Source organism: Lissotriton helveticus, chromosome 3_2 (assembly GCF_964261635.1).
Source record: "Lissotriton helveticus chromosome 3_2, aLisHel1.1, whole genome shotgun sequence".
In the NCBI taxonomy this organism is placed as follows: domain Eukaryota; kingdom Metazoa; phylum Chordata; class Amphibia; order Caudata; family Salamandridae; genus Lissotriton; species Lissotriton helveticus.
The window spans coordinates 177,860,425-177,879,240 of record NC_136062.1 but is presented as its reverse complement, the minus strand read 5'-3'; the positions used below and the strand labels follow the sequence as shown (position 1 = coordinate 177,879,240).

The 18,816-nt window shown below is 45.8% G+C and overlaps 1 protein-coding gene across 6 annotated transcripts in view; it reads right to left on the bottom strand.

Annotated features, from left to right (window-relative positions):
• Nucleotides 1–5,345: 5,345 nt before the first annotated feature.
• Nucleotides 5,346–18,816, bottom strand: part of CPEB1 (cytoplasmic polyadenylation element binding protein 1) — a 640,111-nt gene continuing 626,640 nt past the window's right edge. For all 6 annotated transcript variants that reach the window (XM_078684985.1, XM_078684979.1, XM_078684981.1 and 3 more), the window contains exon 12: nt 5,346–6,872. In XM_078684985.1, coding sequence (XP_078541111.1) covers nt 6,762–6,872 — 111 coding nt within the window. In that variant the 3' untranslated portion in view covers nt 5,346–6,761. The remainder of the gene's footprint in view (nt 6,873–18,816) is intronic.

Sequence of the window (18,816 nt, the reverse complement as noted above, 5' to 3'; positions counted from 1 at the left end):
CAAGGCAATTAAATGGATCTAAATGCATATCTTTAGTAACACGAGGATTAGTACTGGAACACTGCAATTTTAACTGCAGCAAATATCTTAGTGAATCCTCCTGGGACAAGATGGGTTGACGCTAGCAGTCATTTTGCTGGACCTCAGCAGCTTGACACGGTTGATCATACCATCTTGATCGATCATGTCACTAGAATGGGCGTTCAACATAAGGCACGAGACTTGCGGTCATCTTTTCTCACCTACCGCACAGTCAGTAAACTTTGGCACGTTCCATTCTGCCCAACTGGCCCTCCAGTGTGGTGTACTGCAAGGTTCATCACTAAGTCTGACTAACATTTATGTGTCAGACTTAGCCAGAGTCAAAGCACACGGGATGGGCCTTACATCGTATGCAAACGATATGCAAATGGTGCTGGCAATAAACAACAATGGTGAAAGGGTAGCAGCCAACTTCCAAGAGGGCATGCTGGCCATCAGTAGTTGGATGGCCAGCAATTGCCTTAAGCTGAACTCTGATAAAACTGAGGTCATGACATTTGGCAAGCTATCCCCCCATCAGGTCCCAGTCCTGGTGGCCCTCATTGCCCCGGTCAGTACTTTAGTCATGTCACCCATAGACTACTGTAATGGGCTTCTTGCGAATGCACAAAATAAGGTCATGCACAAGCTACAATCTGTCAAGAACGCAGCGGCCAGAATGCTAACTGGAACCCCCAAGTTTAAGTCCATCTCTCATGTTATCAAGAATCACTGGCTCTCGGTGAAAAAACGTATAAAATTCAAGGCGTTGTGCATTGCTTTCAAGGCCTCCCGTAACACTGGACCCCAATTTCTAATAAAGGAGGGAGCAACCTATATTCCAAACCGGGCACTTCGCTCATCCACTGCACTCTTGCTGAAGGTACCACGCACCAAAACTGCTTCTTGGGGCGATAAGCGTTTTATCGTCGGCACCGCAAAACTTTGGAACTCTTCAGTTAGAGATTAGATCCTGTCAGTCCTTGCTAACTTTAAGGAAAATGTAAAAAACCTGGCTGTTCAATCAAGAACTCACTCTGCCTTGTTATATGCCTGCTGCCCGTAGCGCCAAGACACCCACAGGTATTTGAGCGCTTTATAAATCTCAAAAAATTAAATAAATCCTGTGGAAAAAACATTAACTTACCTAATAAGGGCATCCAGTCTGTCGGGAGATAAACATTACTGTAGACAATGTGCCCTCCTGCAGGGTCCACGGATGTTTAGCCTTTTGCTGGAGCCCCATCTTTGGTGGCTATAGTACTCTGCACATTAGCTCTGCTAACGAGTGAAAGTCTGTTCCCCTTCCAACATTGAAAAATTGGCATACCTCTAACAGCCCTATTGGAGTTATATGCAGGTCCCTAATATATAGCACCAAGGGCCTACTAGTTAAATATCACTGGTGGACTGCAGCACTTGCTTGCACGGTCCTTGTAGTGGGTGCCACATTGACGGCATGCCTACATTTTTTTGCAGTTTTTAGCTGTAAATTCGACCTGTCAAAATAACCCCTTTTCGCATGCAAAACCTTCCTTTTAAAAGCATTTCACCTCTATGTAGGGCATATTGCCCATCAGGCAGGTATTGTATTTAAAAGCAGGACATGTAGGAATTTAAAGTTAAATATTTAATTACAGAGTAAATGCCACAAGCGCTACTTTCACTGCAGCAGGCCTGGCTTTTACATAGGAAAACATTTAGCAATGCATACTTTTTTAGGAAGACGCTTGAGTAAAACTATTTTAATAGTATGAAAATCCAATGGTAAAGTTAAGGAAAACGTGTAGAAGTTAGATTTTCCCAGTCTAAAAGCCTCCGGAGTACCATCTGCATTTGATCTCCCACTTCTGCTAGGCAGTAGTTCACATTTGAATAGGTGCAAATGGAAATTAAATGTCTCCCAGGAGCAAATAAGCTGAACTGAGAGATGACTGCTCAAAGCCTGAAAGAATAGTCAAGGTGGGGGCTGTGAGCATCCTTTGACAGTGTAAAATCCTACTTTACTTGTCTGCTGGAGTTTTGCATTCAACACTTGAGACCTACTTAGAGGTAACAGGACGAAAGACACCTTGACAGCCACTATCTTGTTCCTGGAAAACCCGGTTTTGTTCTACAAGACTTCTGTCGGTTTATTGGGGGTATAGTTACAGCCCCCAACTGGATTTTAGTGTTAGATGTGGGAGGACATTAAACTTACTATAGTACACTCCACACCCCTATCCCTCAGAGCCCATGGTTAGTGTTTACAAAATCGCCTGGCATCTTGAAAAAGCTTAATGTCGGTAGGGATGGCCCTGGGACTTTATGCTAGATTTATTCTGGCATATCAGGAGTTACACACCCACTAGTTCTGCCAAGCATGAATGGGACACAGCCAACACTCACTTCAGAACACTCCTGGACCGGAGCGAGAATAAGACAGGACCTGTTGGCTGCGACCGAAGTGCCTAGATCTGCATCGCCTCTTGTATCTAGGACAAAGTGGACTATAAGTGTCAGAATGTGACCTATTAAGGCTACAGGGACACTCTTCATGAGATTTCCTGCAACTGCACAGCTGACCAATAGCAACTGGACTTGTACTAACCTTTTTGGCCTTTGAGACTCCCAAGGTGTCCACGTGCATCCTCTCCAGTCCTGTGTGGCTTTGGAAGTGTACTCATGTGGTGGACTAGGACTTAAAGCTCTAAGTCAGAAGGTAACATCTCAACCTCTGGTGTATTATACCCACACTCCATCACTGTGTTCAAATACTCCTGGATCTCAGTCTACCACAACCATTGAATAACATTGGCACCATGTTAGGTAAGACCTTTGAGGACCAAAAACCAATCAGACACCCTCAACCAATACCACGTACTGAAGACCGTCCTAGCCACCAGGATCAGACAGGGCCAACATTAAGGAACTGTTCAGCATAGTCAGATAGTCGTCAGTCTCATCATCATAATCATCACACCAGCGCAAGCTCTCTGCAACACCCTATCGGACTTTAACCAAATCAACACCATCAACCTAGACTTTTCACCCCCACTGAGGACAACGTCCTCACACAAATAAACACTCAAACACCAGCTCACCTTGTTGAACACCCTCACCAAGAAAAACGGCCTCCATCAGATCCGTCCACTCTGAAGCCCCAGATGACCCCAGCCCCCACCACATTTTCATCCCCTGCCATCAACCCATCAGCAAAGAACTCACCGAGGTCCTAAACTATCACCATGGCCTCCTTCCCTCAGAAATGGAAACATTCCCACGTGAAGCCATTGCTGGAAAAATTATCCGTAGACTTCGGAGAACCCAAGAACTACCAACCAATCTCCCTGCTCCCCTTCCCTGCCAAGGGGAGAGAAAGATATCAACAACTAGCAAAACAAATCTGGAGAACCACCTGCTGGTCCCCTCAAGACTGTTTCAGAGCAAACCACAGCACAGAGCTTTAGTCGCAGCCACAGATTACATCAGAATGCTGCTAGATCACAGGGAAACAGCGGCCCACATCCTCCTCGAACTATCAGCAGCCTTTGACACTGTATCTCACACTGGTTAACAGACTCCACCAGATAGGAATCCAAGGAGCAGCCCTCCAGTGGTTCACATCTTACCTCACAGCAAGAGTGCAGAAGATCATCCTGCCTCCCTACTTCTCGCTCTATCATCTGTGATGTACCTCAATGCTCTTCCCAAACCTCTTCAACATATGAAACCCCCAAGCTAACAGTCAGTAGCCATGGACGCAACATCTACGCCGACAACCATCTCATCCACTGACAAACTTACCTACAACCAAAGAAGTTTGAAAGACACATGAAGGACGTGGCCATATCTATGAACTGTCTCAGACTCAACTCGGACAAGACAGTACTCTTCTTCAGGAAAGGACACCCTATGGAACAACGGATGGTGGCCACCAAAGCTAGGCGCTACCCCCAAACCAAGAGAAGACGCCAGCTATTCATGAAAAAGCAGGTCAGCGCATTTTCCTCCACTTGCCGCCTTACTCTCCAAAAGCTCAGGAAGGTCTTCAGGTGGCTCCCATTAAACACCAGGCTATCACAAGCTCTCAGACTACTACATCAACTACCTCTATGTAGGAATATCTGCCTAGCTTATGAGGAAACGCCAGACCATTCAGAACACAGCTGCATGACTCTTCCTCGACTTCCCTAGATCGACTCATTTCCCCTCACCTCCGGAAACTATCGGCTTTCAGCCACAGATACCAGTTTCAGCTGCTCACCCAAGAGTACAAAGCAGTACACAATGGACTCTCAAAAACTAGTTAACTTGCACCAACCCACAAGAGAGCTTAGTTCCGATTGCTCTCCCTACAGCCACCCAATGCATCTGCTGAGCAAACAGGCTTCACCTACTCCCGTCTGGTGGCGAAGACTTGGATGCACCTCAGAGCCTCACCATCACTCCACCAGTTCAAGCAGATCAAGATCTGGATGTTCAACAAATAGGCAAAGGCAGAACGATCCCACAGCACCTCAAGACCCTCCCAAGTGAAGCAGCCACCCTTTATAAATCCTGATTGAGGTTTCTTGGTGCTATTTCTACAGAAATCAAAAATTCACATCTTCGGTTCCCCTTACTAGATTTGCCATTTTGTTTATTGAACATTACTTTTTCTAATTCTTGTAGGGATTTTTAATGTGTTGCATTTCAACTTGACCGTTTTAGTATTGATTACATACACAATGCCACAAGTTAAGCCGGACTGCTTTGTGCCATAACTTCCAGTGGGTTGAGCTCGGGTTAATTTTGGAACTTTAAGGGTTCACCCTGATAAAGGTTGCCATCATTGATGTGGAGAGTAACCCACCTCAATTAATAATCCAATTACTAAGCCCAAAATAAGCATATTGCAGGCAGAGAATCAATGCAGGCAAAAAAAGTCAGAAAAAACAAGCACCGGCAAAGCCAATAAGTTGGTCTTAGTCAATGTTTTTGCCATATTTTTTTTGCAAAACTGAGGCAGCTGCCGGGACCTGGCCAAAGAAAAAAAATAGCTAAATGCAACGTTTTTGCTCTCAAAATATTGCCACAGCGCTGCAGAAAACTTAGTGCTGGCTTGCAGCTCTTTCACAAAAAGCACATCCACACAGTGAAGTTAACCAACGGCTCATCCACTGCTACATGCTGCAGGGCAAGAAATAAAGTAAAATAAAATAGAATCAAGGAAGAGAGCTGGATGGAAGCCCCTGTAGGTATGCTGCATATCATTTTAGATAACAAGGTCTTGGCTAACGCCACACAAAACAAAATGAAAAACAATTTAAACATTTACCATGCATGAAGACACAGACAAAGTATACTGCTTCAACGTGTTTATTATGTGCCAAAAATAACACCACAGCTTACTCCACATCCGTAGGTAACTGCAGCCCTGCCTGCATAACTACAATGAGGTAGAGACACACATAGCTTCACAACAGAAAGTAAAGTTTAACCCCACAATTAGAGCAGCTAGGGTAGGCATCAAGGCAACAGCTCAGCGGGCGTGTAGGGGGAAGGAACAAAATAATCAAACACCAGTTCTTTGGCACACAGCTTCTAATCGAGGGGAAGTAAAAATTAAGTTTAAAAATTAATACCTCAAAATCTGAAATGCAGAGCACTCCAGCTCATGTCTGCTGCACTGTTGAGGACAAAGACTCCCCAAGACAAAAATAAAGAGACCGACTTTAACCCCTCTTGGAGATAAAGACTCTTGAACCCATCTGCCATTGCGAAAGGAAATGTCCCTTCCTCTCCCCCTACCTCAAGAAACAATAAGTTTAAATCTCGTGCCTGTGATTAAAAACCTCTTATCAAACACCCTTCCAGTGCAAATTAAAAAAGTGCAACAAACTTTAAAACTATTTACAGCGGCACTCGGCTGTCATTTATCCGGTTCAGTCAAATTCAAACAAATCTGGTCTTCTGGTTGCAAACAGATCTCGGTTTCACAACAACGAAAAGAAAAAAAATAGATCTTTCCCTCTTCTATACTAGCAGCCCCAGACAAATGAAATATGCAATTATGTTAAAAGCTGCCAGAAAAAAAAAAGAAAACCTCTCGTTTTTTCAAACGACTTAAAAACCGACTAAGAGTGTAAAAAGGAACTGGTAAAAACCTTTTCTAGCGTAAAATGTGAGATATGATTTGGTTTAAATGAAGAACAGAGTCTCCCTTTGTTGTTCCAGTAAAAAAACCAGCTGAACACTCAGTTTATGCAGTTCAGATGGGAGTTAAATAAATTTGGAAGGCACTGTATGGCAAACTGCAAAACTTGGGGATCAATGGAACCTGCATTTTTACCATCAGTATTGCAAGGAATGTAAAAAAAGCGCCTTCTAATAAATAAAAAAAACTTCTGCTGAAGGCATCCATAACCTACAGTAACATCTTCTGAAACACATGGCCTTTCTTGCTTGGCGTCAACAAGAAACAGACCAACGTCTGGGAACTGCAAGAACCTTTAGGGCAGGGTCAATATCCAATTTCCCCATTACCCATTCAAACCTAAAAAAACACCGATAATTCACTGTGCATTAGTGCAGAAAACAATAAAAGACCAGCAAGTGCAAAAGGTGATTTTTCCTCTAGATTTCCAGTTAGTCCTTACTAAGCGCATTCCCAATCCGGATTCTTCACCGGGAAGTGCTTTCCATTTGGCAGGTAACAAACTTTCCTGCATAACTGCTGTGGTTTTACTGAAAGTCTTCCCAACGGTAATGCTAGCATCTTAGCTGGAGTCGCGACTCTTCTGGTTGCGCATCAGAGGGCGATGGTGACGCAGGATCTCCATTGAGTGTTGCCAGTGCCAGCAGGAGCGACAGAAGTATTTAAAGCACACCTTGGGAATAACAGTAAGTAACATGAGAAAAGACACTTTAAAAGTCAAAGCACTTCATGTTTCAGTAGAAGTTACACAAACAGTATTTGCTAATCATGTGAAGGACTAGAGCCAAACACTTTTCTTTTAACAGTAGGCTCTTCGAGACAGTTTCTCCAGCTTCAGAACCTCCAAACAATTCTAAACCATGACAGGTCAAGCAATGTAAGATTTGTGGTACAATTACATTTTTGGGGAGAATGTTCATTACTAGTGCGAGCTCCACAATGTCGTACTGCCACGCAGCAGTAACAGTAATAGACCAGAGGATGGTAAGCACTTCACCACACTGTACAGCTATTGTGCAATGTTTTCGGCAATTTATCAAATACGGATAGAAACTTTCAGCAAACAATGGCATCATGGCCTTAGAGCTTGTTGCAGTGGAGGCCTAGTCTCACCAACAAGTGCCGAATAGTACTATTTTATCCAATCTCCCCAACCCTGTAAAATTTGCAGGGACATCCCCTACCTCTATGGCCATTTAGATGTCCACCCCCTTCCTCCATTCCTGTAGAGTAGGGACTTCTGGCACCCCCCCTCCCACCCCGCCCCGCTCGCCCCCCTTTATACAGACTTCCCTTGGGTGAGTCAGGGCCGCCTCCCAATCATTAGCCATCTCGTGTCCCTCTCCTTCCTATTTATCAGCTTAATCAGTGTTTCAGGCACGATATTGTTTAGGGTTTTATACTGCTCCTTTACCGAGCACATCCATGAGTAGTCTACCCTCTAGGGGAGACTAGATCGGCATTTCTGCCTCTCCCAACCTCTCCAATTCAATACCTGGTCTATGAAGTGCCAGTTCTGGATTCCTTAGCTTTACAATCTCTGGTAGCTAAATGGTCACCACCTTCTAACACAAGTTATGCCGCCAGCCACAGGTCAGCTGGTTTACTTTTCAGCCCAGTCGCACAAATTTAACACCGAAATACTAGAAAAATATATCCGGGATAGAGTGGCGGATTACTTTACAATTAACAGTCACAGAATACCTAGTTCAAGATGCCTAGACTTATTTTCCCATCTAACATCCCCACACATCCCTGCATTCCCCTTCTTGATTACCCCCTTCCCGCCCTCAGCCTCTACTCCAATCATCCATCACGCTTCCATGAACTATTTACCACACATACTTTCATCGGTGTCCAAACTCTCCCTCCTGCTCCCTTCACTATCAATTACACCTTCTCTCAACTCTGCCCTCAAACCGGTTTTCAAACCCCTCTTGCACTTCGCTCAAACTCTTCACCATTCCATCCAAACATTACAATTATCACTACCCCCAGGGCCCTTGCACCATTCTTCAGTAGTTACTTAAATACAAAAACAGATCATTATCAGTCACTTCAAACCATATGAAGCCAATCACACCAGTTCGAAAGGCACCACTTTGGAATGGCTAACAATTGTTTAACTAAGAGGCGCCAACAAGTTTGCATTCCTCCATGTGCCACCAATCCATGTGATGTACTTACGGGAGTCCTGCAGGGCTCCACCCTGCGCCTTTATTCCACATAATACCCCTCTGGTTCAACTAACAAAAGATCTTGGCGCTAGTGTGCTGTGTGATGACAATTACTTTTCTCTTGGGACAAGGTAGTTGGGTTAAAGAGTACAAAGATGAACAAAAGTTACTTACCTGTAAACCGTGGTTCTCCAGTATTGGTGTCTTTCATAGATTCACATGCTTGAATATTCCCAGTCGTTGAAGTGGGAGTCCCACGGTAAATATAAAAAAGCAAAAAACCCATAGAGTTTTCCTAGATAGACAACATATCACTTCTATGTTCAATTGCACGCTGGATATCTTCTGCTATTACCTTTTGCAATCAACAAGCAGGAAAGCCACTTCCTGCATCTGTCAGAGTGCATTCTACTAGAAAGGTTTCCACGTCTACGGCGCGGTTTGCTGGTGTGCCTCTTCATTACATTTGCAGAGCTGCAACATGCTTCAGCAGGCACACTTTTACGAAGCACTACTGTCTAGATGCTGCACACAATGCTGATTCAGCTGTGGGACAAGCAGTACTTCGAAATCTTTTTAAATAAGGTGAGCCTCTGTTGCTTCTCCTTCTCCTATATACAAGGTACTTTCTTTTTCTTATATACTTCAATCTTTTTTTTAAAATCTTTTTATTGATTTTCAAAACAAGTAAGTACAACCATCAGAAATGGTAATACAACAGATACCAGTACATTCCCGCATCCGTCCTCCCAACATGCATTATAACCATTAGACATCACTATAGTCTTATACATTATACCCGGCAACAGTGATTCAGTGTACAAATGTCACCTAGTAAACCTGAGATAAGTGGGGCTAGTGACCGACAGGTTCACGGAGATTCCGAGTTGGTCACATTCTGCAAATAGTTCGTTAGATAAGTCCAATAGTCTTTCGGTCTAGACTTTGCTGGAAGCTCTTCTTCATAAGTCAGCAATTGAGTCTTGCAATGCGCTAGGTCCTTGAGCCACTGTTTCGTGTTTGGGACTCTAGTGCCGCCCCAACATTGTGATATTTGCCTTTTGGCTAACAGTAGGGCGATTGCACAATATTTACGTTTCCCTGCTTTTACCCCTTGTAGCAGGCCTAGGAGACACAATTGTATAGTGCAGTCAAACTCCATTCCCACCATTCTCCTGAGAATTACAATCACTTGCCCCCAGTAGTCTTGTATTTTCGGGCATGACCAGGCTAGGTGAATGAAGTCTGCATCCTGCTCCCCACATCTTACATTTGGCATCCTCCCGCAGCCCAAACCTGTGTAGACGTGATGGGGTGTGGTATGATTGATGTAGGTACTTTAGGTGTAGTATGCGTAAATTGCCATTAGGAGTGAGTAGCTTAATTAGGGTGCAGGTGGTGTACCATTCTTTTTCAGTTAGGGGGTCTGATAGGCATTCATTCCAGCGTGCCCATGCTTTAGTGGATGTGAATGGGATCTCGCTTTGGACCAGTTTGTATAATCGTGCAACTAGGTGTGTTGAGTTTGAGGAGGTGATGACGCACTGCAGCGCGTCCATGCAGGCGGGTTCAGTCGGATAGTTTGGGTATAGATCCCGAATTGCTCTTTGTAACCTGTAATATGTGAAGCGAAACAGGGCAGTTTGGTTACTGATATACGATAAATCGTCTATGGTCCTGAAGACGCTATCATGATAGAGATCTCCTAACGTGTCAATACCGGCCTGTTTTAGAAGACCCATTCCTACTTGTTCATTAGTGACAGATATGTGGGGGTGGTGGTGTAACTGCATCGCTGGTGCGTAGAGGGGCGTTTTGTGTGTTAGGCGGCTTATAGAGCCCCAGGCGGCTACCGTCGTGTCCACTGTGTTAATATCCGCTGCGTGTAACGGTGGACGCTTATGCGTGAGCATCGCAGTAAGCGGAATTGGAAAGGCGTCCCCTTCCTCCACCGCCGTGTGTGTTAGATAGGGAACCGTGTGATACCAGTACGCGATATACTGTGCCTGGGCACATAGGTAGTACAGGTAAAAGTCAGGAACACAGAAGCCACCTTTTTCATAGGGCAAGGTTAGAATTCGCAAATCTATGCGTGCCTGCCTACCCGCCCAGATGAGTCTTAGAACCATCGTGGTTATATTTTTGAACACCGCTTTCGGGGGCGTGATTGGTATATTGTTAAACAGGTATAGGAGCTTGGGGAGGATATTCATTTTGACTATGGCAATACGGTCGGCTAGTGATAGCGGCAGTTGTATCCATCGGTCCACTTGACCTTTCAGTTTGTCCAGAACTCTGCCGTAGTTTACGCGGATGACTTCTTCAGGGTCTCTGCTGTACCAGATCCCTAAATAGCGGACCGGATCTGTCTGCCAATCCAATGGGAAATCTATGGAATGCCGGGCTGTGGTGTCTGTAAGAGGGATTATTACTGACTTGTCCCAGTTAATCTGCAAACCTGAGTGTCTGCCAAATTTGATATACTCGCGTAGAATTGGGTTCATATTTTGTTCAGGGTCCCTAATGTATAACAGCATGTCATCCGCATACATAGAAATATGCAGAGGTCGACCTGGGAAATGTAGAGCTGAGTGGTTATATGATTGTCTGATGATGCAGGCTAGTGGTTCCAGCGCGAGTGCGAATAATAATGGGGACAGAGGGCAACCTTGTCTTGTGCCTCGGCCAATTTGGAAGGGGCTGGAAATATAACCGTTTGCTCGGACCCTGGCTACTGGGTCGGTATACATGAGCTTCACCCATGTTATAAACCGTGGCGGAAAGCCCATTCGCTGGAGAATTGTAAGTAGGTATGACCATTCAATTGAATCGAATGCTTTGGCAGCATCAAGCATGACCGCTACCGCTTTAGTGTCAGGAGTTAAAAAGTGTGAAAGTGCGAACAGTGTTCTCGTATTGGGGGAAGTTGCTCTAGTGGGTATGAACCCAGCTTGGTCTGGCAATATCAAATTAGTCATCAAGGGCTGTAATCTGACTGCCAGTAATTTGGCCAATATCTTCGAGTCTACGTTGAGCAACGAAAGGGGCCTGTAGGAATCACAGCAGTTAGGGTCCTTGTTGGGTTTTAACAGCGTTATTAGTACCGCTTCTCGTAGGGATGGTGGAAGTGTGGCCCGATCAAATGCATTTCCATACATGGCAACTAGGTGTGGTGCTAAGGTGTCTGCGTATGTTTTATAAAATTCACAGGTAAAGCCGTCTGGGCCGGGTGCTTTGCCATTAGGCAAGGAGCGAATAACGTCTTTTACCTCTTCTACTGTAATCGGCAGTGCAAGGTATTCCCGCTGCCTGTCCGATAACCAGGCGATGGCTGTATCGTTTAGATAGTCCAATGTTTCTGCCTGGGGTGGAGTGGGTTTGGACGTGTACAGTGTGCTATAATTATCTACAAAACTTCGTAGTATGTCTTCGGGTTGTGTCAGGGGGATGCCTGCGGTGTCTTTGATCTGGGTGATGGTCTGAGGTGTTCTTCCCTCACAAATTTTCGATGCAAGTATTCTTCCAGGCCTCCCTCCCTCTCCATACTGTTTGGCCAGAGGACGTTTAGTAACATATTTTAGTTCGTCGGTGGCATATGTTTGATGTTCTGTGAATGCTTTCCGCAATTCCCCCAATACAGTAGCATCCTGTGTCCTATCATATTCCATTTCAAGCGTTCTTATCTTAGCCTCACATTTCTGTATTTGGTCTCTGTCTCGCAGGATTCCCACTTTGGTGCTAATACAGACCCCTCTCATTGTTACTTTAAATGCTTCCCAAAGTGTGCCCGGGTCTTCGACTGATGCCACGTTGAATTGGAAGTATTCCGTGACTGCAGTCGCTATTTTATCCGCATATAGGGGGTCTAGAAGTGCTTTGGCATTAAAACGCCAGCTGAAAGGCGGGGGTGTGTAGTGTGGGATTCGAACCTGCAACCTGATCGGATTGTAGTCCGATATAGTCCTGGGGAGTGTAGAGACGTTGTCCGTCCACAGCAGTGCACCGTCAGTCCCCAACCAGTAGTCTATTCTGGACCAGCTTCCGTACATAGCATTAATGTGGGTGGCAGCAGTCACATCTGGATTCCTGGCTCTCCAGATATCGTGTAGTGGGAAAGTGGTCATCATGTCATGTATCTTGCTTCTAGCTTGTTTGTGTGGTTCTGAGGTGGTACCCGAACGGTCTAGTGTGTCATTCAGTGCAACATTTAGATCCCCACCCCAGATGATAGTCGTGTCAGTGAATTCCACCATTCTATTCCACAGCTCTTGGAAAAATTCGGGGGAGTCTACATTAGGACCGTAAACATTCACCAGTGTGAGGAGTTGGCCACGTAGTAGCCCGGATATAATTACATATCTACCGTTCGGGTCCGAGATGGATCTGTCAATTCTATAGTTAACACCTTTCCTGACCAGTGTCATCACTCCTCTGGAATAGGAAGAGTATGTGGACGAGTGGCATGACTCAGCCCACTTGGACCCAATCTTTCTGGACATAGTCGGAGCTATATGTGTTTCTTGCAATAACGCAATGTCTATGTGGTGTCTATCCAGACTCGCAAATATTTGTCTAGTTTTTTTTGGGTTAACAATTCCCCGCACGTTCCATGTCAACAGGTTCAACTCATTACTTCTAGCCATAATACATCATTGAAATGACACATAACCATATATGTTTCGGCTGAAAGTCATTAAGTGCAGTACATGTTACCAGACAGTGAGGGCTATTGATGTCACATTTTTTGAACTTGCTACGGGTATCAGCAATGCGTCTTAAATACACTGGCATCTTCGGCTTAACTAAACCCCAACTGGTCCCACACCCACCCACATCAGCAACCCAATTTTGCTGAAGCCATATCCCCTGAGTAACTTCTTCGATAACCATAACTTTTTGGGGGATCTCCCATGAGGAGGTCCGCCGGGGGTGCACTTACGCCATCCTACTAAAAGGACGGGGTCAGATCATAATTTATAAATGCAGAGTTTAGGTTGAAAGTGTAACACGGTATTAGCAACAGGTAGAGAGGTAGCTGCTTGTATCATACTGATGACATAGTTGTCAACATCAAGTGTATGAGGAGAGTCACAGTCTATGTCCACTCAACAGCATCCTACATGTTGCATCAAGACAATAAAGCCGTTATCTCACATCAGGAAGGTCGTGAGTCTGGTGACATAGCCCGGGTTGTTTAGATCATCGCATTGTGATGAGGTGTTACACAGGTGTCAGCCAGCATAACATTGTCTATTCCTTTGCGGTCTCCGAATGTGTAGAATTCTGCAAGCTAGCCGGACCTGGCTTGGGGGGGGCCACGTCGTAAGGCAGCTAGTGACAAGTATATTACATATCACATCAAGACAAAGCCGTTATCTCACATCAGGAAGGTCGTGAGTCTGGTGACATAGCCCGGGTTGTTTAGATCATCGCATTGTGATGAGGTGTTACACAGGTGTCAGCCAGCATAACATTGTCTATTCCTTTGCGGTCTCCGAATGTGTAGAATTCTGCAAGCTAGCCGGACCTGGCTTGGGGGGGGGGGGGCACGTCGTAAGGCAGCTAGTGACAAGTATATTACATATCAAAGTTTTAGTGCAGCAGATCGTCACCTTACCTTACTCCGTTTCTGGTGAGTTCTTACTGTGGTTCACCTTATTGCCCCTGTACGCCACCTTTTTAATGAAGTCCAAGGCCGCCTTTGGGGTTGTCAGGAAAACCGGTTTGTCCTCCCATGTGACTTTAAGGCGCGCTGGATATAGCATGGCATATGGAATTTGGAGTTCTCGCAGTTTGGTCTTGGCGGTGTTGAATTCCTTTCTTGCCTGTTGGACTGCATAGGTGTGATCCGGGTAAAAGTCCAATTTGTTACCTTGATGGGTGATGGAGCCTTTTTCCCTCGCAAGTCGTAGGATGGTGTCCCTGTCTCTGTAGTTTAGTACCCGGGCAATTATGGGCCGAGGAGTTGCCCCCGTCGGTGGTTTCGGCGCCAACGACCTGTGCGCCCTTTCGACGATGAACACAGAGGACATAGAACTCTCGCCAAAGATATCTTTGCATAACTGTTCGATGTACGGCTCCATGCGTCCCGTGTTGGTCGTCTCGGGAAGGCCCGCGATGCGTATGTTGTTTCGACGCGAGCGGGCCTCCAACTCCTCCGCCTTTGCTTTGATCACCTCCAGGACTTTCTCCATGCCCGTGCATTTCGCGGTGGTGTCATGAGTGTCATCTTCGACCGTGGATATACGTTTCTCCGCGTCATCCAGTCTTTCCCCATGTTGCTCCATTTTTGCATGCATTCTGTCCATGCGGCCCGTTAGATTGTCAAGTTTACCGTTAATATCTTGGAGGTTGGTTTTAATGGCCTTGAGGATGTCTACCATGTTTTCTTCCGAATGACCATTCGCTGCGTCTTCGTCCACCGTCTCAGTGTGGCCCTTTGGTGCCTTGCGTGCCTCGAAGGTGAGTCTGGATTGCTGTCTGTCGGGTTTGCCCATGGCTTGTTGAGGTTGGGGGTGCCCCCCCCTGGGGTTGTGGTGTCGTTGGAATTAGGTACCGCCTGTGGCACTGCTCGTCGCTAGTGGACCCACGTGGTGCAGAGAGTTGTCAAGCTTCCCCTGCGCAGATCAGTCTGCTTACGTTATGCTGGGCGGTATAGTCCAACGGCGTGTTGTCGCTTTTGGATGGTACAGGGTGGATGACTAGGCTACAGCCCCCGTGTGACTATGTGAGCGCAGGGTTCATCACGTCTATGATATCATTTTATGCTCCTTCGTGCGTGGATGTGGCCACAGGGGTGGTTGTTCCGTGCTGATTTACTCCTTTCCCCTTGGGCCGCTATGACCGTGGTGAGCACCCAAACGATCAGTGTAGGGAGTGCCGAGGCGCGATGGCGGTGTCGCGGTGAGCTTGCCGTGTATGCAGGGTTGAGTGCTCGGCGTCCTGGTGTGTTTGCAGATGGAGGCTGTAGTCCGGTCGTGGAGGCGGCCGGATGGTGTTAGTAGCGCCGTCCCCTGCCGAACAGAGCTTACGGTGAACTACTCCCAAGGATGTCGAGGGGGGATGGGCGGTGGCGCGATGTCAGCGGCGCCGTCAGCCTGTGGACGCGGCGGTGATGGGAGAATGCCTCAAGCCCTGGATCATAGGAGCCAAGCCGGACAGTGCTACAGGCACATTGAATTGGTGACAAGTCGCAATCTCACTTTCCGCCGCCAATACATTTCCGAGTGGTTGGCGCCGCCATCTTGTGCCCAGTCAATGTCACAGGGTGCGTGTGTTCATCTGAGTAGGATGCACCCCCACACGTCACTAGTAATGTACAAAAACAAGCGCTGTACCTGCATTTGCGGGAGTTTGACTGCCCGGTGGGGGTTCTCGGCGATCTCCGTTAATGCTTCATCTTTGCCGCCATTTTGTGCGTTAGGTCTCCGTTTAATATGTCCCCTCGCAGAAATGATGTGGCACTGACCTGGAGTCTTGTTGCGCGTTGGAGAAGGTCATCAATCCGACCGGCGCTAGTCTCCCGATATCTGTCACGGTCTGTGTCGTGCGGGGGGTCCTGTATTCAGTGCTGGTGCAGTGGTTAAATCCTGAAGCGGCGAGCGGGCGCCATGACAGCGCTGGACACCCTCCTCCTGTCGGCAGTGTTATTGTCCAGAAGAGAGCTTATTCAGCTCATGTGATGCATGTCGAGTGTTCCCACGACGGTTACACATAACATCATGCGCTTCAGAGTTTTAGACATGCAGCGTAAACAACCTTAAAGCGCTGCTACATGATCCTCCCGGCGGAGCTGCTCGGTCAGGCAGCCATTCCGCTGTGCGCCCCCTAGCGCCTCATATACTTCAATCTTTTGTACTGTGCATGATTATGGTTATAATTATAGTATCATTATTAACATGAATGGTCAGTACATTGTATTCTAATTCTACTGCTCAATACTCTTATTCAAGCATGTGAATCTATGAAAGACACCCCAATACTGGAGAATAACAGTTACTTACCTGTAAACTGTGGTTCTCCAATATTGGTGTCTTTCATAGATTCACATGCCACCCACCCTCCTCCCCTCAGAGGCTCTCTATCTCCTGGCTCTATATTACTCTGTGCTACGAAAATCTGAGGGCCTGAGCCTCTGAGGAGAACATTCTAAGAGGGTGCTGACGCCCGATTGGCTGGAATTTGGACCAAAACATAATGACTAAGACATATGATAGAAGTGATATGTTGTCTATCTAGGAAAACTATGGTTTTTTGCTTTCTCTATGTATATATGCTTGTGCCAAAGCTACATTGCTATAATATTTACCATGGGAGTCCCACTTCGACGACTGGGAATATTCAAGCATGTGAATCTATGAAAGAGACCCCAATACTGGAGAATAAAACTTTCCGAACTGCCGTTTTTCACTGGTTAGCAACGGCTCAACTCAAATGCAATGGAGAAAACATTCTCTTTGGGATGATCCATATCCCACCAGTTTTCTGGCAAACATTGGACAGACGACTCCACCAGGACCCCAGTAAGGCTCAGTTAAAAATCTGGGTATTAAATTTGATAACAGGCTGTCCTTTAGGCCTCAAGTAAAAATGTTGGTGAGCACCAGTTTTGGGATTATGAGGTCCCTAAAACATCTGCCTATTGGCCTTTTCAGCACAGAAAAGTGTAATTCTGGTGTTAACATCTAGAGCAGATTACGGGAATGCATTATATTTTGGCTTTGAGTACCTGATGGACAAACTCCAAGTGATCGAGAATGCGGCAGCCCAGCTTCTGTTAAATGTTCCTATGAGAACACGGATTGTGCCACATTTGCAAGTAATATATTGGCTGCCTGTAAGTTTAGGTCAAATTTAAGGGTCTCATATTGGTACATGACGCCCTATATCAGGGCCCACCTAACTAAACCAATTTTGGCTTTCATAACCCCACAAGACAGCGGAGATCTGGCAAAACATTTCTGGCAGAGATCCCTGGATTCAGCTTGCAAGAGCAGGAAGAAAAGTCTCTAGTGTACCTGGGTTCGAAAGGTTGGAATCTGTGTCCTCTGAGTTGTCTAGCAATGTTTAAGAAAAAACTTAAAACCTGGCTTTTGTGCAGACTTATGCCCTTATTCCGATCTCTGCTTTGCGCCAGGACACTCCTTGGAATAGCGGTCAGTGATGCAAATTGCTATCAAAAAAGTAATCTTCGGTTAATTAAGGCCTATAAAAAGGACAGTGTGCTGATAGCACGCTAAAAGAGCCAGTTTGCATCAGTCCACAACTGAAATGGGCCCAGTGCTAGCATTCCTAGCTATTAACTGCTCTTGCAAAAAACTACTCACCCTGTTCACTTCTCACATCTTCCACTAATTTTCAGCCTTTCCAACTGTTCTACTGACAGGAAAAGGTCTAACTTAATGCTCATCATTGGAAAACTTATTATCTGAATCTTTGTTAGCTCTTTAACAGATATGTTTTAAGAGTCCAAGCTTAGAGGGGTCTACAATACAGATTTAGCAACAGTCATACTTGACAGTCATAAAATGTGTTGATTGTCCATCGGGCTACGACTACAGCTTGGAAATTCTCTTTAGCTCCTGCTGAATTGCTCTGCATTCATTGCCTTGAATAGTTGCTACTGAATTATTGCTGATCATAATTCAACTCGCCATGTTGTTGCTCAAAGGTGCATTATAAGACTCACTGTGGACTCCTTTCACAGATCGTGAACTTGGTGTAGAGGAGAGCACAGTCATACTATCTTAGGAGACCCACATATAAGACTTGACAACCCTGAACAAACAGATTTGCTGGTTTATTGGGATCCATAAACCTTGAGTTTTTGGCCCAGCAGCCATCTTTGAAAGCCTCATTAATATTCTGCCTCTTTCCGTTTATGTGGCTTAATCATATAGAAATCAATTTAGTTAGTCGCATTGCCCCTTCATCCCATCCCATTAACTCCTGCACACTCATGTCTAAAACCGTGTCTCAAGTGAAAGGAAAATGCTACTTACCAGTATGTATCTGTTCTTGGCATGTAGAGCTGCAGAGTTGCACACTGTGCATAGATCGCCACCTAGTGTTGGGCCCGGATGTTTGCAGTTTGTTGTTGTCCTGAAAAGTTCTTTGGAAGTCACGAGATGGGAGACTCCTCCTCAGGACCATATTGCGCATGAGCATCAGCTCCATCCCCAGATTGTTTTTCGCCATTAGGGAAATGATGGAGCTTTGCAAGAAAAAGGAAGGATGCGCATGTAATTTGTATCTAATTAAGATAATACTGGAACAGACAAGGGTAGCTGGGGAGGTGGGTGGGCGAGTGCAACTCTGCAGCTCTACATGCCAAGAACAGATGCATACTGGTAAGTAGCATTTTCCGTTCGAGGCATATGAGCTGCAGATTGCACACTGCGCATAAATTGTATAGCAGTACCCACTCTTAGCGGAGACCAC